The sequence below is a fragment of the Lutjanus erythropterus genome, chromosome 2, assembly GCF_056507025.1.
Source record: "Lutjanus erythropterus isolate fLutEry1 chromosome 2, fLutEry1.hap2, whole genome shotgun sequence".
NCBI classification, from domain to species: Eukaryota; Metazoa; Chordata; class Actinopteri; order Lutjaniformes; family Lutjanidae; genus Lutjanus; species Lutjanus erythropterus.
This window is the reverse complement of record NC_139318.1, coordinates 45955365-45980516: the sequence shown is the minus strand read 5'-3', so window position 1 is coordinate 45980516 and position 25152 is coordinate 45955365. Positions and strand designations below refer to the sequence as shown.

The window sequence follows — 25152 nt, the reverse complement described above, 5'->3', positions numbered from 1 at the left end:
CTAAAGTTTTTTTCTTATTCAACAACCTCCACCCCAAAACAAACAATGAGATGTAAACCAAACCATGAATCTGTATTAGTGTTACACCTCTAATATACACATTATGGATTTTAATGAAATACTTCTACAGAAAGGTCACTTGATTATTGAGGTTTGAGCACCTGAGTTTTTAAAACAAAACATTTTGATTTGATATGATCAACATGGTCTTTAAAAATCAATTAAAAAAGTGTAGCTTCATCTCATTCATTTAGGTTCACACACACACACGATCAGATGAGTCTGACCAACATCTGACCATTTGTCCTTTGAGGCAAATAGCGATCGGTGATTTTAGGTTATATAAATAAAATTTGACTTGACTAAATGATTTAAGAAATTGTGATCAAACTTAATTTGTGATTCATATTTGACTGAAGGCTGAGACAAGTAAATTAATAAAATATATCATATACTGGTCAAGTGAAATTTTATTTAAATAAATAAGATTTGACTTGACCATTATATTTCAAAAAGATGAACGAACGAATGAAAGAAAGATAGAAAATCATTTATTTACATATTTAAAAAAAAATATGTAAAACAATAGATATTACTGGGAGAAGTAGGAAAAAACAAACAAGCATCACACAACACACAATATACAGTATAAAATAACTTTCTTAATTCTAAATATAAAGAGTACATTTAAAGGCATTTGAGTCAAACATAGCTGACTCTACATGACATGAATAAAATAATCGCTAAGTAAAATTATATTTTCTTGTTTGTTCATTCGTCTTTGCAAAACATAATCAAATTTTATTTACTTAAATGAAAAGTATAAATATAGATATTCTCTTAATTTTATACATATATCTACAAAATATACAATACATATATACAACCCACAACCATTCACACCAAAAATATCCCAATTAAATGTACAACCAAAGTATTCACTCAGTGCAAATTGAAGGGTTTTTTTGTACATTTTTTAAGCGTTTGTCTCAAAAGATAATCTGCCTCCCTTCTTACAAGAGAAGGATATTTGAAAATTTGACCTTAAGAAATGCGAGTTAGTGCATCTTGATATTCTACATTATCAGTAGAGGAGTGTATCTCACTGACTGACCACAGAAGTGTGCTGTAACGTGATTCATGATCATAAAATGTTTTTATATCAAGTTATATTCACACACTCTCTCCCTCTCTGTCTGCTGTGGATCAGACTTAGTTTTACTTTTAGCTGGTTTCAGGTGGAGCTGCAGCTCAATCAGCACTCGCTCATCTCCCTCCTCATGTACTAACCTGTTTACACTGTCAGCTGACAGAAGCTCACTTCTGATTTAAACTACAGTTCAGGCTAACAGAACGGAACGTGTTAATCACACATCAAAAAAATTAGTGGCGTTAAAATGAATTTGCATTAACACGTTATTAACACGTTAACTTTGTGCTGCATCGATTTGTTTCTGATTCACATTCGGCTTTTTACCGATACAAACCGTCAGAACTGATGCACTCGTGTCTTACACATTAAAGTCAGATGCATCAGATGCATGAGTGAATCATTACACACCTAATTATTAACTACCCTCTTTTTTTTTTTTTTTTTTACAGTATGTGTAATTGCTGTAAGGGTGCTTTTGTAGGTGTTACCCCATACCTCTACACAGTAACTTACATAAGGTATTACAAATGAACAATTCAGAGTGTACAGTGAATTAAAATCCAGAATGTGTCTCGTACTGAAACTGAACTGAAACTGAATGATTTTGGCAGCTTTGCTCACACATGGCCCTGTGGTTTCCAGCAGATTTTGTGGTTTTAAGAAATTTATTTTCATATAATCTCTCTATATGGACACTGTCTATCATCACTTGTACTTGAAAGTTTAGTATAAATTTTCCACACAGCATCATCTTTGTTTTGCTCAGATTTAGTGACAATTTGTTTGTCGAACCACTTTTTTAATTTATCAGTTTCTGTTGTGATCACCCCCAAAACCTGCTGCAAATTCTATAAAACAAATAAAACAAATTTCAGTATTTTTGACACTCTAAATATGTTGTTTATGTATAAAAAGAACAGTTTTGGACCTAATACTGACCCCTGAGGTACTTCAAAAGTAATCTCCATGTAAACTGATTTACAGTCACCTATCTGTACAAACAGCTGCCTGCTTCTTAAGTAACAACTCAGCTAATTCAGTCCAACCCCTGATTTCATACCTTTCCAATTTATAGAGTAATATGTTGTGATCAATGGTGTCAAAAGATTTTCTTTTTTTAGGTCTATAAATACTCTCACTGCATACTTTTTTGTCTACACATTTTGTAATTTCTTGAATTGATTCAATATACACCAGTGATACTGATCTGTCTAAATCCATATTGACTGTCGGTCAGTGGTTTGTGTTTCTAATGAAATTAAGAGTTTTTCAAGTATCTTGGAGAATTGGGAGAGTTTAAGAAACAGGACTGTAATCTGTAAAAAGGCGTCTATCCCTGGTTTCATACAACACCATTACTTTCCCCAGTTTCATTTTGATGAGGCTCTGCTTTATGTGGCAGAAGTGAAGCTCCATTACAGGAACCGTTTCTCTGTGGAGGAGAACCTGCAGAAAACAAAAGAAAAGAGGATATTACATAAAGTCAACTTTTAAATTATACAAAAATGATTTTGGCGGCCCACCCAAACAGATTTGCTGTCTCCCAAAAATATTTTGTTTGAGGCATCTTTCATCAATCAAACCTACATCCTAAACCCTCACATTTAACAACATGTCATGATTTCAGCTTCCATCACTGCTGAACATAAACACATTTATAACAAACTGATTTGAACTCAGTGTGCTGACAAATAAAGAACTCTGACTCTTAAAACTTTTCCATAAGTAATGACCACAGTGAGGAATCACTGAGCTGACAGTTTATTTTTCTCCATCTATACAAATGAGTCACTTCATGTTCTCAAACTATGAAATATCATGAAACAGTTAAACACTGTTCTCACTCAGTTTAACAATCCTTGTGCACGTCAACATTTTTGCTGCCATCTGCTCCACAAGAATCAGACAATGTTTGGCTTTTAGGGGTTACTAAATTAATCAATTCATTTGTAATAAATAGAAATACTTTAATGATTCCCACGGGGACATTGGGGAATAATATGGCTGCTAAAATACAGCTGCTAATTCAAGGTTTAATATCTGGTTGTGTCAGGGACAACTTGAGCTACTGAGAGCAGACATGAGCTGAGTTAAAATTAAAGTTAGAGAAACATGAAAAAAAGTGTTTTGGTCACAGTTAACTGTGAACCTGATTTCTTACTATTTTGTTGCCATAAAATTAAATGTTATAACTTTTTTAAATACAACGTTTTGGGTTGGGTTTTGGGTTAAACTTCAAATATTTAAATTTATCTAAAGAAGAAAAGTAAATTATCTCAACAAAAGATCAGTAGTTGATAAAACTTTTTCAAACCTGAAGAATTTGACTTGGGCTCAAAACTGATGTACTGTATGTCTGTAGTAAGTTGGTTTGAGATTTTGAGGCACCATTACTCACAGTGTTACTTATTATGACTCGACTTACAGATTAACTGTAGAGTCTGAGGTTGAAACTGAAGTCTGCACATCACTTTGTCACCACAGCTGACATTCTGTGTGTAAACAACAGCTAAACTCTGGTGCACAACAAGGTACAAAAGTAATACAGTAATGAGTACTGTAACTAATTACTTTTGACACAAGTAATAAGTAAAATAATATTACCTTTTAAAGGAGCAATAAATTAAAAGTAACTTATTACCTTCCTGAGTAACTTGCCCAACACTAGCTATTGGTAAAATTATTCAGAAGTAATCAAGAACTTAATACTAAACAAAGGACCATGAAAAAGTTTCACAGATTCATTAACAATTTATTACATGTTAGTTCATTAGCATAATATCTGATTTGTTTCTCAATGAAGTAATCTTTACCTGCTCTATAAAGTTTGGTTAGGAGTTACTCATGAACTGACCATTAACTAACGGTTTAGTAGCACTTTGTTTCCTGGTAACAACTCAGAGTTTTGTGTACCTTGTTGTAAAATGTTACCAGAACTGCCCAGACAATCACACAAGAAAACAGTATAACTCAATTTAAATTATTACCAAAACAGCATCTTTTGAATAGAAACAACGTAACATGTAGGAACCAGTGATAATAAATGTATGAAGAATGTGTGTGTGTGTGTGTGTGTGTGTGTTTGAAGTAAATTAATTCAATTGTGTAGAATTGTATATTGTAGATTATTGTTATAACTATTACTATTATCACATTTATTAACATTAATATTAATGTTTACTCTCCCAGCAGATAAGTGCTGCTCATCTCAGTTATTCTTATTACAGTTGCTGCTGTTGCCATAGTTGTTGTTGTTGCTATTATCAGTATTAAGATGGTTGTAGTGGATAATGTTATTGGCAATAATATTAAAATTATAAGGATGATGTTGTGATGATTGTAATGACATAATATGTAATAATGATAATACTTATTGCTGTTTTTATTGGTGTCAGTACTGTATATAGTATAATTATATCACATTATTATTATTATGATCATTATTATTAATTATTTATTTCACCATTCTTATTATTTTTATTTTATTTTCATTATTACTATCATCATTATTATTATTATTATTATTATTATTATTATTATTATTATTATTATTATTATTATGTTGATTTCTGAACATTATAGATATGCTGATACAATTCATGATATAAACTTACCTTTATTACGACTTTTTGTGAAGTGTTTTCTTGCTACAAGCAAAGCTCGAACTGCAGCAAAAATTGCAGGTCCCAAAAACAATCCTCCAAAAAACCAGGCAGCCCAGACCTCATATTCTTTCTCTAAAACACATCACAAAATGCTAATGTTAGACTCAAAACTGTGCATCATGTGTATCACACTGGTTATAGACAACACAAAACAGTGACTGAAGGTGTCTAAAAATCTTTGAAAACTAATTACACATGAACAATTTGAATTAGTTGCTAATTAAAACACCAAGCAAGAAATCTCACCATGGATATACACGTAGGTCTTAGCAGCAATCCTGTGATCAATTTCTTTCTGTGTGACGACACAGCGATAGTCGTCAGTCTTGGTCACAGTAGTTTGGAGGATGATGTCGTAGCTGCCTCCTCTCTCTGTGACCTGTGGTTCTTTAGCATGAAGGATGTTTCCAGAACTGTCCTGCCACTCGACTTCAGGTTTAGGTGAAGCTCCTCGAACAACACACTGCAGCAGAGACCAGTCCTTTGTTTGATCAAGTGTCTTGATGTGTGGTTCTGGCGTTGCTCCTGTGAACATATTATAAACAAACATTTATTAAGGTCAATAACAAGGCATGTTGTTGTGTTTATTCCTTCACTGACGGTCGATGTGGAAGACAATGTAGTTAATAAGGAGAAGAACAAAGAGGAACAGAAAAGGACAATATGAGCCTAAACTACAAAAACAAGCATGTTTGATAAAACATGATATTTAGGTTTTACCTCTTTTGACAAATTTGGTAATTAAATAATAAATAATAATTTGTATTGTTCAGCTTCACAGGTTAGGTTAAAAAATACATCACATGATCACAGCGCAGACAACAGTAACAGGAATGGCTGCAGTCTAAAATATGTTCACAAGATTACTCCATACCGCTCATCAGGCCGAGTCCCCTAAAGCCCAAACACGTCAAGTTGACTTGAAAGCTGCCATTTGCATCCATGCATTTTCTCCCAGCATTGCTCACAGTAAACCACACACAGCAAAACTGACAGTGACTGCACTATTAATGTATAATGTAAAATATAAACATTCACTCAGGTTTAATTTCACTTCATCTCATGCTGTGCAATATCAATGTTTTCCTGTGTGCAATGGCGTAAATTTGTTGAGTTTGCTTGTTGTTTATACTGTATGTTATTCTTATATATTTTTATATTTCCTCTGTTTATACTGTTCCTATTTTCTCCCCTTGTCCATAATGTTCTTTTTTTTTTTTTTTTTTAACATATTCTCCTACTTGTATTGTTTGGTTACATTACTATTGTTTTCTTATTGATGCTTCTCTCTAGTTAGCGATCCACTTGCTGCTGTTACACTGCAAATTTTCCCATGTGGGACAAATAAAGGAATATCTTATCTTTTATCTCTTTGGCCTGAATCTTCACAGTGGATCCTTAGCTTTGAGTAACATTCACTTGTGCGCGTACACCGTCTGATCTGGGTGTGTGTGGTGTTATGGCGTGCACACAAATCAACCGCATTTAGGGGCTTTAGGAGACTTGGATAACACCAGTCGTACACCATTACATTGTCATTTTTTACTTTGTTTTGGTTTTTTTTTAACGAATGAAAACTGGTCACCATTCACTTCCACTGGAACACTGTTTTCCTGTGAAACTCCAGCAGTGTTTTGTGGATTAAAAAACTAAACCTTACCTTCAGTCAGCATGAGGGTGAGTAGATAATGACTGACTTTCCACTTTTTGATGAACTATCCCTTTAAATAGCCTGGACACACTGTAACAGGTTAGTGGCGCTGTAATGTTGTTTGAATGTTCTTGTTTATACCTTGTTCTGAATGTTATTCTGTGTACAGACTGAAAACAAATTTCCTCTATGGAGGAAAATAAAGAATATATCAGAATCATTTTTTCAAACAGGTCGAGACGCTAAGATCAGAAACCAACAGCACACTAAGGTGCTGAGGAGCGCTGCAATTTATTAGTCCTGGAGGCAACAGCCTGGCTGAACGCACTGAGATGTGCGCTTCTCAGCGCCGCTCAACATGTGATTCTGCTCCTCTGCTGTGTTTTTTTTAAATCACATGTAGCACTGAACTTCACAGTGAGCTCAAGTAACAGATTTTTATTTGCTCCTGGATTAAAAGTGGACCCATGCAATAGACCTCTCACTCATGATGTTCACTAAATGGTCTCTGAACCTGCACAAAAATCACAATTTCCAACATAAACCTCCACTTTTTGAACAAACACATGACCATGTGACCTGTTTTGACTCCTCAAAGAAATGGGAAGAATTAAGAATTGTTAAAAACTGCAATCAATAAGCAGAACCAGAATCACTAAACTCCAAATGATTCTCAACCCCATTAATGTGGGTTAAAAAGAATATTTTTTGGTTTAGATCTATACCACAACAATCAACAATCTTCATACTTTTTCATTTATCAATATTAGTTCCAGCTTCTCAAACACGATCATTTTCAGTTTTTCTCCTGATTTATAACATCGAAACCAAAAACCAAAAACCAAAATCAAAAACCTTGCTGCTCGGACAAATCAAAACATTTGAATATGTCACATCAGGACTTCTGACCTTGTGAAGGCATTTCACTATTTTCTGATTTTTCTATAATAGAATTATTAGCAGCGGCCCTACATTAAGATTTGAAGATTTGTTTTCTTTTATCAAGCTTTACTCAAACATGAATCACAGCTTAATTTTGATCAGAAGTTGGTACGATCATAACAAAGTTTCCTGTAATTACAAGGAAAACATATTTCAGACCCACAGAGTCGTTCCTGCCTTAAAAGGCAGATCAGGAGTAATCAGAGGCCAGTCTTGACTGATGATGTCACTGATTTTTCATGAGCAGGAGAGCTAACAACCACACTGCCTACCTCTACGATGTGTGACAGCTAGCTTGCTGAAGTGTTTCAACTCGCACACTTGAGGCGTCTACAGACAGACGCTGCTGTGGGTTGTTTCTGTCTGTCTTTCTACAGTGAGTCTGTCTTTCATAAATACAACAGAATCTGAAACAGACAGAGGAGATGTTGAGGGTTTTTTTTCATGGATATTTAAACTGTAGAGAAAGGTGCAATGTTGCTGGTATGATCATGACTAACATCAGATCATTTTTGGTCTATTTTCACTGAGAACCATGTGGGCAATGTGGTTCTAACTTGTTAGCATCGGAACCAAAATAAAAAGGCCAGAGGTTCTCTGACTGGTTTGGCTGATTGGATGAATATCTTCCCTATTAATGATGACTGAATTAATCACTGTTTGGTTTTGTTGGACGATTTTTGGAGCCATATTTGATCATATTATCTTGCTCATGTAATGGTCTGCAGAGTCACAGCCTCTGCTCTGTAACACGCTGCCCTGCAGCGGCACAGGACACACCCACTCAGCTGAACTATGGGTGCTCTGAGCTGGGTGAGGAGTGAGAGTTAAACAGCCTGCAGAGCCAGACTCTTTGCACTCTATTCACACAGTAAATATATTACCAATCGCTGGCTGATGGGCTGACGATGGACAGTTGAAATTTAATTTTCTTAAGATTATTTTTTGGGCTTTTTGCATTTATTTGATAGGGACAGCTGAAGAGCAAACAGGAGAGAGAGTAGAGACAGAGGGGATGACATGCAGGAAAGGGCTGCTTGTGGGAGTCAAACCAGCGACTGCTGCAGAGGATTGATCAGTTTCAGTACCTGGCAACATCTTAAGTGGACTGCAGAAAACACAACTGCTTATTCACACAGCAAAAGTCACCTCACACATAAGATCAGCCTTTTGTGTTTAATCCATACATAAACAAATGTGTAAAAAAAATTACAATTTGTGGTTTCATGGGGACTTGCTTGCTTGCACAGTTACTTCCTGTACTCTTTGCTGGTTGTCTGGCAACCTCCACAAAATCAGAAAAAAAAGTTCCAGCATTCACATTGTGTCTCTTGCCATCATGTGCCCCATGACTTTCTGTCAATATTGAATTAAAATCTGATCTCACAGTATTAGAAGTCATTTTGTTAGAGGAACCCTTCAAGTTCTTTTCAAGCATCCCTAGCTGACTTATGCCTGGTACACACTAGAGGATTTTCTGACTTGAAAAATGTAGGAAATAGGGCTGCACAATTAATTTTAAGAAAAATTGCTATCTCAGGGCGCCTGGGTAGCTCCATTGGTGGAGCGTGAACCCCATGAACAGAGGCTGTGAGTCCCCTGCAGCGGCCGTGGGTTCAACTACCACTCATGACTCTTTGCTGCATGTCATTCCCCCACCTTCTCTCCATTTCCTGTTGTATCTTCAGTTGTCGTTATAGTCATTATATCCCAGCAGCCAGAGCACACAAACCTTCACACAAAATGCATCTAAGGCTTAGTTCACACGGCAGTGAAATGCGACCCAAATCCGATCTTTTTGCCTTCATGTGACCCAGGTCTGATTTTTTCATGACCATGTGAACAGCTCAAGTCACATGAAATCTGATTTTTTAAAATCCAACCTGGGTCGCTTTCCGAGGTGGTACTATATCGGATACGTGTCTGATATTTTGCAACGCACCCGCCATCTGAACAATCATGTCGCATTCAATGCAACTTTTACGTCACTCTTGAGCGATTGAGTGACAATCATCACAATGGTTGTTGCTAAGAAAATGGATATTTACAGTATTTTAAACAGTGTAAATATCTGATGTTCTTCTCCATTCCCTTCAGAAATAATTACGCTAAAATCAATGCAGGTCAAATATAGGTCACATTAAAAAGTAATGTGAATCGCCAAACAAAAAAATCGGATCTGTGTAAAAAATTGGAATTGAGCATTAAGACCTGCCGTGTGAACTAAGACTAAGAGTGCAATGTGATGTTGAAAAAAATAAGATTTGTGATATCCCTTCATATTGAGAAAAATCATGATTAACATTTTACCAAGAATCATGTATCGAAGTGGGAAACTACAGACATAATGCTGGACTTAACCAATATTAACATTTAAATTCAGTCAGACGATTCAGTCAAAACCACTGCAGGACCACTCACTTACAAGACACACACAGAGAGAGAGACACAGACACAGAGAGACACACACACACACAGACACAGACACACACACACACACAGACAGACACAGAGACACACAGACAGACACAGACACACACACACAGACAGAGACACACACACACACACACACACACACACACACACACACACACACACACACACACAGACAGACACAGAGACACACACACACACACACAGACACAAACACACACACACAGACAGACAGAGACACACACACACACACACACACACACACAGACAGACACAGAGACACACACACACACACAGACAGACACAGACACAGACACACACACACACACAGAGACACAGACACAGACACACACACACACACACACACACACACACACACACACACACACACACACACACACACACACACACCGCCGTTGAGAGGAGCATCAACGATGTTCAAAAAAGATATAAAAATATGGGCGGTATACCGGTTCGTACCAAAAACCGATCTTTATTTTCGTTATGATATTAATTTTTCATATACCACCATACGGTGCATAGCCCAAACAATGTCTGGAATGTGCACCGCGGGAAAGTGTTTCAGCAGGGACCCATTTCACTGCTGCACACCAACACCACAGGCGTACTTGCTTGAGCGTGTGCACTAGGGATGTTCCTGGCGACTAATTTCCCACTTGATTAAACGCAAACTTTAATTTCGACTAGATGAGTAGTCTAACACTCAGAAAGCACTAAAGATTTAGTAGAATTTATTCATTATAATGTTAAATAGATTAAGAGCCATTTGAAGCCGTTAATCACAGTCTACAATCACCAAATCGTACTTTAAATGCCACTGAAATGCGCACTACTTTGCGCTGTGCAATACAAGCCTCATTAATGTACAAAACATGACAACAACTCAATAAATGCTTCACCTTTTCAGACCGAAGAGGGTCACAGTGTCTGCAGGTAAAGGACCCAGAGCTAACGTTAGCTGCCAGCCTGACACACAGTGTGGCTAACGTTAGCAGCTAGTAGCAGCAGCAGCAGCAGCATCTCCGCTTGCAGGTTTATTTCCGTGTCTGTGCTTAATGTGGTCACGTTTCTCCAGTCGAGTGAATGTATATGACCTTATTCTGTCACAGTCTACATCCATCTGTCCGACTTTGCTGATATAAACATCCGTGGTTGCCAGGACGATCGGTTCATAAGCGCTGGCTCTGATAGAGCTGCAGCCCTGGCTAGTCGCAGGCGGCTGCATAACATTTTAGAGGCAACAGATAACTGGAATCGTGCATGAATGAAATATTGATAAATGTTTTAATTTTAAATATTTTAAACGACTAGTATTTCTGGTGCCGACTAGCGTGGTGGGACGTTTAATCATATAGTCGTCCCCGCCATGTGATGGCAACCATACTTTGAAGGGGTCATGCTTTTACCTGTCTGGACATGAAAAAAAACATGATACAGTCCTTATGACAGTAAAATGGGCTATTTAAAGACCATCAACTGCAGTAATTCTTTTCTCGTTAGAAGAAAATGTGGGTAAGAACACTCTTGCATGAAAAAAAAAAATACCGTCAAATACTGTGAAACAGATATGATTTTTAAATAAACCATGATATGAAAATTTTGTCATACTGCCCAGCCCTAAAAATATGGTATAAGATGCAAAGAAAGGCGAGTGAAAATGGCTGACGGTATCCTTGCTGCTGTTTATTTCCACTTGGTTACTGCTGCCTCTAAAAACTCTTTCCCTTCTCATTTCAATGTTAGCTAACCACAAATTATGAGCCACGTGTTCCTCTTTTTTGTTGTTGGTTGCTCCTGATCACGTGGTGGCATTTACTGTTACCATAGTAACATGGGTCTTCAGCCTGAGTTAGTCTGGTGGTAAGGTGTCTAATATTTTTGGCTTACAGTTGGTCTTTATTTTTGTGAAATTGCCTAATTTGCAGCAGACTAATCTGAGCAAAATTAAGATGAATCTAATTGTATAAACTAGTATGAAATATCTTTATGAAACCGGAGGCGAGTGTGCATGACAAAGACAACTGAACAGAAAATCAAGGTGAGCAGATTAAATAGATAATTCAGTTTTTTTAAGCGAGGTTGTATGAGGTACTTATGCTTAGAGTTTTACCTTCAGTAGACGGTAACCATCACGGTCTCAGTTAGTATGAGGAGCGAGAAGTCCCACACTGAAGGTCAGCATTATAATACTGCAGACATGGTCAGCAGAAAAGGCCTACCTTAAAAAAAAAAAAGACTATCCATTCAAGTGTAGGCTAAATTAATACATTTTTCACTGCGATCACATGAGCCGCATCAACTCTGTAAATCTGCTGTTTAGATCAAACTTACAGTGTATTCAAGACACGACATACACAAGAAAATAAAAATGAGTGATTATGACAGCAACAACAACATGCTGTTCACTGTGGAGACGAGAGGAAATCTTTATGAACTGGTGTGTACATATAAGAAGGGAGACTGAATGGACAGAGAGAGATTGGATAAATCTGTCAAAAAAAACCATCTCAGACCAAAGTGGCCTAATGACGATTTGTCTTTAAATTAAGTTTTCTCTCACTTCATGGTGACCAGGACACATTTGTTTGAACAGCCCATAAAACACATGCAAGCACCATCTTTGAAATCTTTAGGATAGTAAGGTGTGATCTTGTAACGATCGGAGCCAAACAGCTGATTTATGGAGCTATAAGAAGTGCGGCAGAAGCAGAAGCAGATGCTCTTATGCGCAGGAATATACGTAAAGACTATGGATGAGAAAATGTAGTGCCAAAATAAAAGGCTGTCTGATGGCAAAGTAAAGTGTGAAAAAATTCTAAATATAGCACACACAGGTTTGTTTTGTTTATGTGACTTAATGTTTTCCTGCTGATCCTGCCTGCAGGATTACAATGTTGTGCTCCGGTGTCGGACCTCTCTACCTTTCTACCAACTGAGACAACACTGACAATAAACCTTTAACAACCTTACTTACCCCTTTGAAGTAGTTTCTGACTAAACAGTAAAACGAGGTGGAAAATTAAGTGGCAATAAAATTGTGAAATAAGAAACAACCCTTTAGAAATGGGGTTATGTTTTTGAAAATTTTAAACATCGCAAAAAGCTAATGTAACTGTAGATCATGTACAGCACGCTGGTCACAGACTACACAAAACAACCATTAAAGGTGTCTTTGAAAACTAATAGCACCTTGATAATTAAACTTATTTGATGATTAAAGCACCAAAAAATAAATCTCACCAGGGAAAAACACGAAGGTCTCAGCAAAAATCACATGATGGATTTCTTTCTGCTTGACGACACAGCGGAAGCGGTCGGTCTTGGTCACAGTGGCGAGGAGGGTAACATCGTAACGGTCTCCTCTATCTGTCACCTGTAGCTCCTCAGCAGTCAAGTTGTTTCCAGCGCTGTCCTGCCACTCGACCTCAGGCTTTGGATAAGCATCTTGAACCTCACACTGAAGCAGCAGCCCATCTTCTGTGACATCTGTCGTGATGTACGGCTTTCGAGCTGCTCCTGTGAACACATTATATTCCAAAGTTTGTTAACGACTTTTAATAATAAATTTTATTCATACAGCACTTTCTAGCTAGAAACAGTTTTCAAACATGAGCAGCACAAAAATGACCAATATAAATAAGGTGGTGATAAAAAACACACACACACACACACACACACACACACACACACACACACACACACAAACACACACACACACACACACACACACAGGCATGTACATATATAAATATATACACACAAACACAGAGAAGCCTGATGGGCCTTTTAGATTGTGATCTACAGAGTCCATCTTTAAAAGGCCGATCAGGAGAAATCAGTGGCCAGTCTTGTCTGATGATGTCACTGATTTCTCATTAGCAGAGTAATTAACATTAAGATTACAGATAGAGAGATCGCTGACATCATCACTCACCTTCGATTTTTCCTGATCGGTCTTTATCAATCGGCCCTGAAAGACAAATATGAACTTTAATTTCTGCAGTGTTTGGGTGAGGTTATATTAGAGGTGGGAGAAATACTTTCAATTAAGATGCATCTACAAATTAATTCTTAATTCTTAGATGCATTGTGATGCAGACATGTAAGATTCTGAATCAACTCATTACAGTCAAAAATTGATTTTCAACACAGATCAAAAAAGGTGAAACTCAGCGGCACAGGCAGCGCAGCATCCAAACAGTCTGCAGGGAACACATGCTGGAGTTAGCAGCAGTTAACAAAGAGAGGAGGGATGTACTTCATTTTCTATAAAGACAGCAGACGCAATCATGTTTAAATTTTGTGTCTAAATAACTGCATTTGTGGGACAAACAAGAAGTTTACTTTAGAAGTTTTTGAAGTTTAGTACTTTTCACACCGTCACCTAAAGAGTAACACACACCACTGCATTAAACAATTTAAACCACTGCTGAGATGAAGAACATCCCTCTCTGCTCAGTTTGTTTCACCTCAAAAGTCCACGTCTGCTCTGCATGTTGGACAGAGTGCAGCAGAGATGCTGCTCTCCACTGCTGGAGACATGACGTTAACACCTCAGAGCACTCCACCTGTATGTATATGGTGCTTTCAAACTGATGAATTAATTAATTAATACAAAGGCTGCAGGCTATTTAATTGCCGGTTATTTAGCATTTGTAAGAAAATTGGAGCAAGAGACTGAAAATTGTGCCCTTTTTTCTATTCATTCAAATCAATAATAAACTGTAATTAAATTAGACAACAAGAAATATTCCCACCCCTAAATGTAACACATACATGTTTTCTTCTAAACTAGATTAATTCTTCAGTTTTAGGGCTGAGTGTGAGAAGCTGCAGACGGAACCAATCCAACTGACACCCCCTGACTTAAAAGCTTTAAAGTTTGATGCAACAACAATCATTTTATCATTGAATCATGAAGTACCAAAAGATTCCCACCCCTAGATTATATATTATATTCACACAGAAAAGGCCACATATTTAATAAAGGTGCTGCATGTCTGAGTGTTATTAATGATAAGATATGTCAGAATCAGAATCTGTCCAACGAGATCAGCAGGTGGAACCGATAAGTGAGCACTACACTCATCAGTTTCTTGTTGGCTTATTTGGCTCAATTTTAAAGAATTAAATACAACCCAGTTCCAGGAGAGTAGTGACTGTGTAAAACATTAATAAAAACAGAATGTGGTAATTTGCAAATATTTCCATCTATGTTCCAATAAATACAGTACATAGACTTTATATTTAATATTTTAAATGATACACACTGCTGACTTCCACATTTCAATTTGTTTTGATGGAGATCATGGTTGTCTTGACCTCAGAACCGAAGAGAAAAAGTCCATCCAGAATTTTACAAGTGCAAAGGTCAAAAGCCAACATCTGGGATGGTATGGGGGTGTGTTAGTGCCCATGGCATCATGGGTAACTATCACATTCGTGAAGGCACCATTAAGGCCAGAGATATACTTGCTGTTTAACCACACACTTGCTTTGAGGATCCACACCATTGTTCCAAATGAATGCAGGACACACGAGGCAGCACATGTGAACAGGTAATTAAAAGTAAGTATATCTCTGGTCTACAACTGAAAAGCACACGCACATTCTAGAGCAACATATGATGTCATCTAGACGTCATCTGTTTTAGGGATGTCCCTGCTTCTTATGTCTGACAGACTGGCCTGCCTGCAGTCCAGACCAGTCTCCCACTGAAAATGTGTGATGCATTATGAACTGAGGGAGAGTATATTGATATGAGTTGATATCATTTTTCATTTTTTTTTATCGTTTTATTGTGATATGGCATAAGTGTGTCTTTTCATTGGTAGCATTGGTGCTGCCTACTGAAAATGTGAGGAACATCAGGACAAAAATTTAGGTGCACCGCTTAAATCGACATGCAACTCTCTAGTAGTGCTGTCATGTTACTGGAATAGCTAATTTCAATTCAATAACTTGAAAAATATCAAGTTTCAATACAATTTTTGATACCACCAGGCAAAAAAAAATGACTCGCATCGAGGGCATTAAATGTTATATTTCTATTAAAAGATAAATATAACAGTGAGTGATAAGAAAAAGAACAATGTGAACAATGAGAAAAGGCGGGGCTAACTCCCATGCAGCAAAAGAACTGGTGAGTTACACTCATTTCTAAAAAAAAGTCAAACTATACTAATGCTAACTAATTCAGTACAATGCAAACGTAACCAAACATCCAACTACCCAACAGTCTATACTAATACAACTCACAGTGTCCTGTTGTGAGGGAATGAGACAGACTTGCTGCTAATCAACGCTGAGACAGATTAATTGCAATACACCTGTGGAAACCAGGATGGAAAGGAGACATTAACCTTCATAAAATGTTTGATGCCAAGCAGACCAGGCTTTATTAATGAATGAACACTACAATTACTGACACCCCCCCTCCCCCCAAAGTTACTTAACCAACAGGTTCAAAGATGCACTGATGTCACTTTAAAGGTACCATACTAATAATCACTGAATGTATTTAACTGAATATATTAAGTTGGGTTGGTGCCAATTATGATAATGTTGGTATTGTTCAACTCAATGACTTGATATAAGTGTATACATGAATTATTGAACTGATAAACTGAATTGACAAGTTAATCAAACTGATAGTTGTCCTTGCATTCCTGAATAAATTGAACTGCATGCCTTATTTATTTTTTCAGTGATGTTTTTGCTTTGATTTACTTTGAGTGTTTTTCTGTTTAAATTTCAATACAGCCGGTAAATTCAGTTCTGTGTCTGTGTGCTTCAGTAATTCAGTAATTTCAGTGACTGTCAAACTTCTACTAGCCCTGTTCCACTTCTTCCATCCACGCTCTGACCTGATGCAGCAGCACATAGCGATGTCTCAATGTATGTTGTGCAAATCAATGTATTTTTGTAATCAATGTCATCGATTGCATCGACAAATCCCAGCCTTAATCGATACTGCAAAAATGAGTACTGAACGCATTTCAAATTGTATTGATATTTCAATATTTTTGGAAACACTGGAAACTTTGTAGACACCCCTACCTGACCTGTGACCCATGTCAACCATTTGTCACTGCCACTCAGTCACACCTGACAACCCCAGGCTCCCACTACAATTAATTAGTTATTGGTTGAACTGCCTCTAAAAATGGTCGCAAAATGCAACTAAATAGTCACAGTCTGTTGTCTTATCCTTAATGCTGCAATGATTAATCGAACAATAGATTATTAATCAATTATTAAATTAATCGGCAACCATTCTGATAATTTCAGTAAAAGAAAAAAAAAGAAGTCCAAATTCTCTTTTTTCAGCTTCTCAAATGTGATTTTGTGGTTTCTTTAGTTCTTAGTGACAAAACAAGACATTTGAGAAAATCATCTTGATCTTTGAGAAACACTGATCGACATTTCACTATTTTCTGACATTTTATCATCCAGACAACTAACTGATTTATTGAGAAAATAATCTATGGATAAACTGATGATGATAATGATGGTTAGTTGCAGCCCTTCTTATCCGGGTTTTAAAGGCTAAAGTTATGTAACTTTCTGAACTCACCAGACTGTTGTAGTTGTTTTATTATTTTGTTATTACATCCACATTACTGATGATATTTATCTAAAATCTTATTGTGTTCATATTTTATCATCTCTAATATGGATAGCAGTAAACATATCATGAGATTTGATTTTGTCCACATCACCCAGCTCCAAGTCCATCATGTTAGCCTAAACACTGAGATATTATTTATAAGCCATATCGTTGAGCCCTAGTATAAAGCACATAATACAACTGAGACCTCAGACTGGAGAGAATTTCACTTTTAAAACTTCAACAATTAGTTTCCTCACTTCACAAATGCTGACTGAGTGTTTGAGAAAGAAAAGAAATAGTGATGTATCACAGTGGTAAACATGCTCTTGTCGTGTTGCAGTGTGTATTCAGCAAAATAAATACATACACTTAATCAGTTTGAACATTAAATCTCTTTCCTTTGTAATGAATTTAAAAATTACTGCATTCTGATTTCACTGACGTTTAACAAAACGTCTTTTTGGAATTGTATTAAAATAAACAGTTCAATGAAAACACTCACCGACAGCGAGCTCAATCTGGAATTTTTGTCCATTTGGCGGAAGATTTGGAAAAGCACAGGTGTAGATTCCACTGTCCGATATCCTTGTATTTTTAATGACTATGGAAGCGTTGCCGTTCTTCAGTTCTTCAAGAAAATGGAAGACTCGATCTTTGAACTGCTCATCCTGACCTTCACGCCCGTTGTTGTACTGATCACCTCCTTCATAAAGGAACACCTCCTTCTGATCATCTTTCTTCCAGTCAAAGAGACTTTGTGCGATGTCCTCCTTGGTGCTGAGTAAACAGGGCAGAATGGCATCTCTTCCTTCTTCCACAACCACTCTGATGACACCAGGTTCTGAAATATGAAGAACATTTAATCACTATATTTGATAGAAAGCAATCAAGTCAGAAAATGTTGGCTTATATGTCATCAGGTTTTTCAAATCCAACCCCAACATGACTACAGTGATGTCATAATCATCATCAAGACGATGACCTTTGAGTCTGACCTGGACATGAAGCTCATCTTTAAAAATGTTTCAACTGAAAATAAATTCATGCTTTCAGTGTGCAAGTGCACAATAAAACAGGGCCGTGCTACAAAGGAATCTCAACACAGCACAGCTTCCTTTGAATGAGTTGGTTCAACAAAATCTAAAACCCCAGTGAGAGATAACAGGTATCACAACAGTGGTTATCAACTTGCTTTGTCAACCCAGGCTTTCTTCTTCAGACTCTGTAAAAACAACAATTTATCATGATAGAGAGCTATGGAGAATATAAAATCTATATTATGGCAAAATCAACACTGTTTGGCAGAAAATTACTGATCCACTTAATAAGTGCTTAATGCTGCAGTTTATTTTTATTTTCTGACAAATGCACATTAAACAATTAACAGTAAAACAGCATGATACTGTCAGTGTGACTCTGTCCAGGCATGAGGGGTACAAAAAAAGACCACTTTAGTTTAACACCCCAGAGTTGACCACCAATGTTGACTGATCAATGTGAAATTAATTTTTCTGGTTGAATATTATCTGTGGATAGACAAATCGATTAATTAGTGCTCTGACCTACAATATCAGCAGCTGCACATCAGCATAAAGCTTCAAAAACACCATTCAAATCTAGGGCTGCACGATTAATCAAAATTTTACAATATGGTTTTCTGCAATTTTCAAACTGCAGGAGGTATAATATTTATTAAAGGTGAAATATGTGTCATTTTTTTCTCTTTATTAAATGTTGTTGTGTGGCAGAAGTGTCCTGTCCTATGCATCATATTCTACAGACTTAAGAAAATATATTTGTTTGGTAAGGACTTCTGAAAAAGAAAAGAAATCAAAACAAAACAAAAGAAAGAAAGAGAAATCAGGTTATTATCATTTTAGCATGTTTTTCAATCAAAATAAGAATGATGTAAAAAATTATCATCACCTCCAATACTGAAAATCATATCTCAATATTAGTCAAAATAATTGCAATTAAATGTTTTTTCAAAATCATTCAGCTCTATTCAAATCTGTCTGTACCTGCTTCAACAGTTGGGTGTCGTCTACTGAACTGACATATGATGATGTCCACAGTGTCAGCAGCCTGACCTCAACCTCCAGCACCACGGCCATCGTTAAAAAAAGGGACTTAAAAAGCCAGGCCTCCCCCCCTCAGTTTTCGCCACCTTCTACAAGGGCACCAATGTAGCATCTTAGCACCGTAACCTAAACTCACTTCCTAGTTTGGTAACTGCAGAGCCAACAAACAACAACACCTTAACAGGACAGTGGAGACAGCTAGCGAGATCATGGGTGTCCCTCTCCCCTCCCTGTCTGAGTTTTACCATCAATACTGTGTTCTATGAGCCAGAACCATCATCAGGAACCATAACCAAACTTCCCATGGTCTGTTTTTCCTCCTTACATCTGGGAAGAGGTGCAGGACCATCTGTGCCAAATCCAGCAGACTGATAAACAGTTTTTTTACCCACAAGCAGTCAGGATCATCAGTGTTCTGTGGCCCTCCATGAACATGTCCACCCCACCCCTCGCCTTAAATCCCACATTAATGCTGGCACCTACGATGAAATATGTACTTTTTAAAACCTGAGACATGCTCTCTCTTAATCTGTAACATGAACCTTTTTAACTCAGACATGGACTTTCCTTTCATCTGAAACATGAATTTTTGTACAGGGAATATTAGATGTATGCATACACACTCACACTCACACACACACACACACACACACAACCACACATACATCTAAAAATCCTTAAAACAATAAACATAGAAATACAACTAAAACATGTTGAACTAAATCATTTAAAAGTCAAAGTTAAACTCTGTATAAAAAGTGCAAAGTTGCATGTTTCAGATGTTTGAGTTAAACAGCGTATGTTGCAGATTTCATTGTTATGTATGCAAATACATAAGGAGCAATAAACTAAATCTTGATGGATGATGATGTCATTATTAGGTTTAAAAGGGTCTTCATCTTTGCACCACGTCTGTAACTTCATTGTTTTTAATAAGAGAATAATGAACAAGACATGGAGATGTAGTGAAATGAACAGCAGCAACAGCTTCTTTTAGCTAGATATTTTATCTCCCACATGTCAAACAGAAAGTTCCTGCATAAGTTCAAACAGAACTTAGGCAAAAACTCTATGGAAGCTCTGAGGAGACACACTTTTTCAGACACAGACAGCTTTTAAATCATGATGTTACGATGGTAGAGGCCTCAGTGGTCAATGACTGTCAGCCACCATGTTGGCCCAACCCTAATTGCTTCATTTATCTTCTGGATGATCTATTGTGTTAAAATGAGTTGAAGCAAACTTAAAAAAAAATAATACAGTACAGTTGAACAGTTTGTGTTACTGTACATACAACATCATCCCTCATTTGAGAATATTTATCTCTCATTACAAAAAAAACACTGAACATAACCTGCTCCAGCACAGGTTATAAATTCAGCATAAGTTACCATGGTGATCAAGCCAGGTTAAGAGAGAGCCACCTTCATGACACCGAAAATTAATTAATTTAGACGCAATATACCTTGCTAACACATGAATCCCGCTTCATAGTGCACCCATCTGGGCAGCAGAAATAGACCAATGGAAAAAAAGAGGAAGCCAATAGTGCAGGTGAGGTTTTAAAACTCTCATAGAGCCTTACAGAAAGAATCTCACCTCAATAAGTCATGTAATCCACAAAAGTGAGCCAACAAGAAACCACAGGATCAGAGAGCAAACACAAAGTAAGCAACATAAAATAAAACAATGTAGTGAGGATGTGTATGTCAGTGTGTGTATATGAGTGTCCATATGTGTGTATGAGAGTGAGTAAGCCTAAGTCTGTATTTGAAATTCTTGAGTCGATCAGACTGAGATGCAGTTTGAATTTAACTGCTCCACAGCTGACACCCCCTTTATCTGAGAACTGACAGAGCCCCGTACAGAACAGGTGTAACAGGTGTAACCACTTGACATGTCTTGTATTATAATCATGGACTTCACTGGGAAAATAATTCAAAAGGCATGGGGAGCAAAGCCAGCTGATGCAAAATTGTATAAACAAAAACACAAGTTTGGTGTTTATGTTAGAAAGTGAGAGGATACTGAGCTGTCTAAAGAGACTGGATTAGTGGTCACCTCTGTGGAAATTCTGCAAAACATAAAGCTTATGCAAGTGGGTGGAATAAGTAGCTCCCCAAGTGATAAAGCAATGTATGAGTTGGAGGTAAATTAAATTATAGTAAAGAGATAATTAACACTTCTGATGAACCAAACCTCAAAATGTTCTGATGATACCAACAGACATTTTCTTACAACCAAACTAAATATATCTCCTTCAGTTTAGACATTCATTCTCTATCGGCTATGTAAATAAAGTTATTATTACAATTATTGTCTTCTGACATGCTGCACTGTATTCTGACAGACCAACACTGTTCATTGAGATATTTACAGTGTTGGAAAACTGCTGTCCCTTTACATCTGACATCATACTGACGGTTTACAGATTTAACCTGTGATTATTCTCACATGGTGAGTGAGGCAGGCAAAAACACATTTCTCTGCATTGGGACCAAGACTGAGAATATTTTTAGTATATTTATTGGGGCTTTTATGGCTTTATGTATAGGACAGCTGACGATATGACAGGAGGGGGAGAAAGTGGAGGGATGATATTCAGCAAAGGGATGCAGGTAGGAGTCAAAACCCCAGCTGCTACAGAAGACTCACAGCCTCAGTACATGGGGCCAACTGAGCCACCAGGCCACCATGATTGAGAATATTTCCAACACCAGGCACTCAGGTGAAATCTGAACTCAGTGTCTGAAATTGGTTGAATGATCCACATGCAGTGCAGTCATGGTCACTGATTACTGTTAGTATCTTTCAGAAAAGGTGAAATTTGAAGTAAATTACGTTTATAATAAATCTCAATCATGACTTACATACTTAATTTCAAATACATTATTAGTGGTGTGCAGCGAGCAGGGTGAAAAAAAACTCTCCAGGTGCAGAGGATGCAGCAGTGTCTAGAAACCTGAAGATACTTGATATAGGTCCTAACATCAACAGTTTCTTTATGGAGAGAAACGACTAAATATATTACACAAATACATTTGACTCCTAAAACTCCACACTTCTCCAACAGGAATGAAAACTAATATATAAAAGGTTACTGTGTTCACTTGACAGCTAGCTAGCATTACTTTACAGCAGTGTGTTGTTTTTTACGGACCCAGGATCAGGAGACCGCTGTGTGCTAACGGTGATGTGTTGTTATGTAGTGAACATAAACTGTCTTACCGTTTTCGTGTGCGTGTGTTATTGTTCCAGACGAAGTCAGCAGAAAAAAACAGGCAAATAAAAACTTCGCAGCTGAAAGCTTCATCGTTAGCTTGTCTAGCAGCTAGCTAGCTATCAAGAATTTAACTATGGCTGTGTGTTGCTAGCTACAGTTAGCTGAGATATTTAATGCCCAAGTGAATAGTTGTTGAATACTGTATACGACAAGGTAAGGTCGACAAGGTCCTTTCTCTCCAGAATACTAAAAAAAACAACAACTAAACACTAACGATCCAACTCAGTGAAGACAACTGAAATGGAGAAAACGGAAGAAAATAAAAGCTAAACCCGGAAACAGCTTGCAGACAGTATCTATGGTGGATCGTAGGAGCATACCGCCACCTACTGTACCGGAGTGTGTAGCCTCATTGGTTAATGTACTTCAGGTTACATTATTATTTAAAGTAAACGAGAAGGAAAGACAAAATAAAACAATACAGAACTACCAAAAACAAACAAAACAAACAAGCAAAAAAAAAAAAAATTACACTTTACAATCTAATCCTGTGTCTTTGAGGAAGACAAGGAGTGCTTGTTAACATTCCCTGGTTTTGTCACTCCTACCTAAAATTCCTTCCAAGTTCCATCTCCCTCCTAGTTTATGTTTCTTATTACGTAGAGCGTTTCTCTAAGTCAAATTTACACCCCTGAAGAATAACATGTTCCACATTTTCAGGAACATTACAAACATCACACTTATCAGACACACACTATGAGTGTATATGTTACACTGTCCTCATGGCAATGACCACAAAAAACAGATGGATGTTTCCCCATTATTGAAAGTGTACTGGTCAGATTACGGTGCCCAGTTCTCAGTCTCATTAATTATCACTTGCTCTTTTCTTTTAGCTCCTCCACTTCTGAGAATACCTCCTGTTTTGGATTGAGTGTAAATATTATATTATTAATATATTATTATATTAAAAATATTGTGATATTTTCTCATTTTATCACCTTAGCCACTTCCACCCCATGGAGAACACAACATGCCAGCAGTCACAACCTACATCATCAATAATTCTCAGTATCAAGTTATATTAAACTTCACTATCCTGATAGAATTCTCAGCTATATCGCCCAGGCCTACCTCACATCCGATTTTGATAATTAAACACTGACTTCCTCTGTACTTTGACTGCCTCTTTAGCCACTTTGTCGGCTCTCTAATGTGCTGAGACCCACATGAATGTGATATTTTTCCCTTGTCTAACCATTCTTGAATTACTAAGCAACACTTCATACAGCAGATCCTGATTATTACTGGCTGTCCCAGTTTTAAAACTTGTAAGAGCTGACAAAGAATCACTGCATATTAATGTATTGCTGCAACTAACTTGCTCATATTATTCTAATGCCATTAACATGGCCTACAACTCAACAGCATACACACTCATACAGTCAGACATTCTCTTAACTCCCATCTGATATCTTGGCGCAGAAACCGCAGCCCCTGCTACATCTGTCTGTGGATCCTTTGATCCATCTGTAGAAACCTGAAGGTGGTCTTTATACCTATGTTCTTTATATAGTCCCTCCAGGATTTCGCAGGCCTTTTTTGGGATTGTTGCAGCCTAAAACGCCTGATTTCACAACAGCTTCTCTAAAAAAAAAAATGCATGTTGCAATGTTTTTAGCCATTTTTTGAAATTAAAGGCAACTTGCTCCAGGAAGAACAAAACCACACTCTGTTCTGATTGTTCTAACTAACCTTATAGGCTCAGAATTACAAAAATTATAAACATTTGTTTTACTTGCAAATGAAGAAGTGCACCATTTATTTAACACAGAAGCAGAATCTTTTTGGAGCTCAAAATTGATCAAAACAGCACAAAATTTTAAAATAAAAGTGCACAGAGCGTTGATAAATATCAATAACAGTGACAAATTCTTTTCAATACCTAAGAAAAAATATAGATGCAAAAATATAGTGAATAATAAAACAGTCAGTTCATTGAGACGTACATGTATGACATTAGTACGGAGGACGGCTGTGATTGGTGAAACGGAATGGAAGCAACAACGATTCAAATTTGCAGAAAAGTTGTGGATTTTGGACAAAATTGCAAGGCTGCACAGAATTCACAGGGATTGTTTTAATTTGTGTGAATTGTTGTGATCGCAACATCACAACTTCCTGGAGGGACTGTGAGCTGTCTGCACTAAAAGCTGTTGCAGGCAAAATATTTGTCAGCTATACAACCAGCTTAACATTATTTTCCAGCATTGTTTCCTCCAAGGAACATGCAGGTTGTTGTGCAAAGGGAACACAAAATACAAATGAGTAAATACCTGATAGTAATGAATAACACCTCTAGTAATACTGA

The 25152-nt window shown here is 37.0% G+C and overlaps 1 protein-coding gene across 1 annotated transcript; it reads right to left on the bottom strand.

The window, feature by feature from the left end:
- Positions 1–600: 600 nt before the first annotated feature.
- Positions 601–23680, bottom strand: LOC146332314 (CD276 antigen homolog). The gene is made up of 6 exons (XM_084741290.1): positions 22787–23680; positions 17980–18318; positions 13106–13381; positions 5065–5343; positions 4768–4890; positions 601–2599 (listed from the first exon to the last, which is right to left on the bottom strand). Exons 1-6 carry the CDS (start codon positions 22869–22871, stop codon positions 2496–2498), a joined length of 1206 nt encoding a protein of 401 aa, XP_084597416.1. The 5' UTR covers positions 22872–23680; the 3' UTR covers positions 601–2495.
- Between the last annotated feature and the right edge of the window lie 1472 nt (positions 23681–25152).

What these genes read in the sequence shown, in the direction of transcription:
- LOC146332314 (XM_084741290.1), bottom strand. Translation starts at nt 22,871, where the DNA reads ATGAAGCTTTCAGCTGCGAAGTTTTTATTTGCCTGTTTTTTTCTGCTG. An exon ending in AACACACGCACACGAAAACG is followed by an intron (nt 18,319 to 22,786) that starts GTAAGACAGTTT and finishes TTCATATTTCAG; the next exon opens with AACCTGGTGTCATCAGAGTG. An exon ending in GACCTACGTGTATATCCATG is followed by an intron (nt 4,891 to 5,064) that starts GTGAGATTTCTT and finishes GATGTGTTTTAG; the next exon opens with AGAAAGAATATGAGGTCTGG.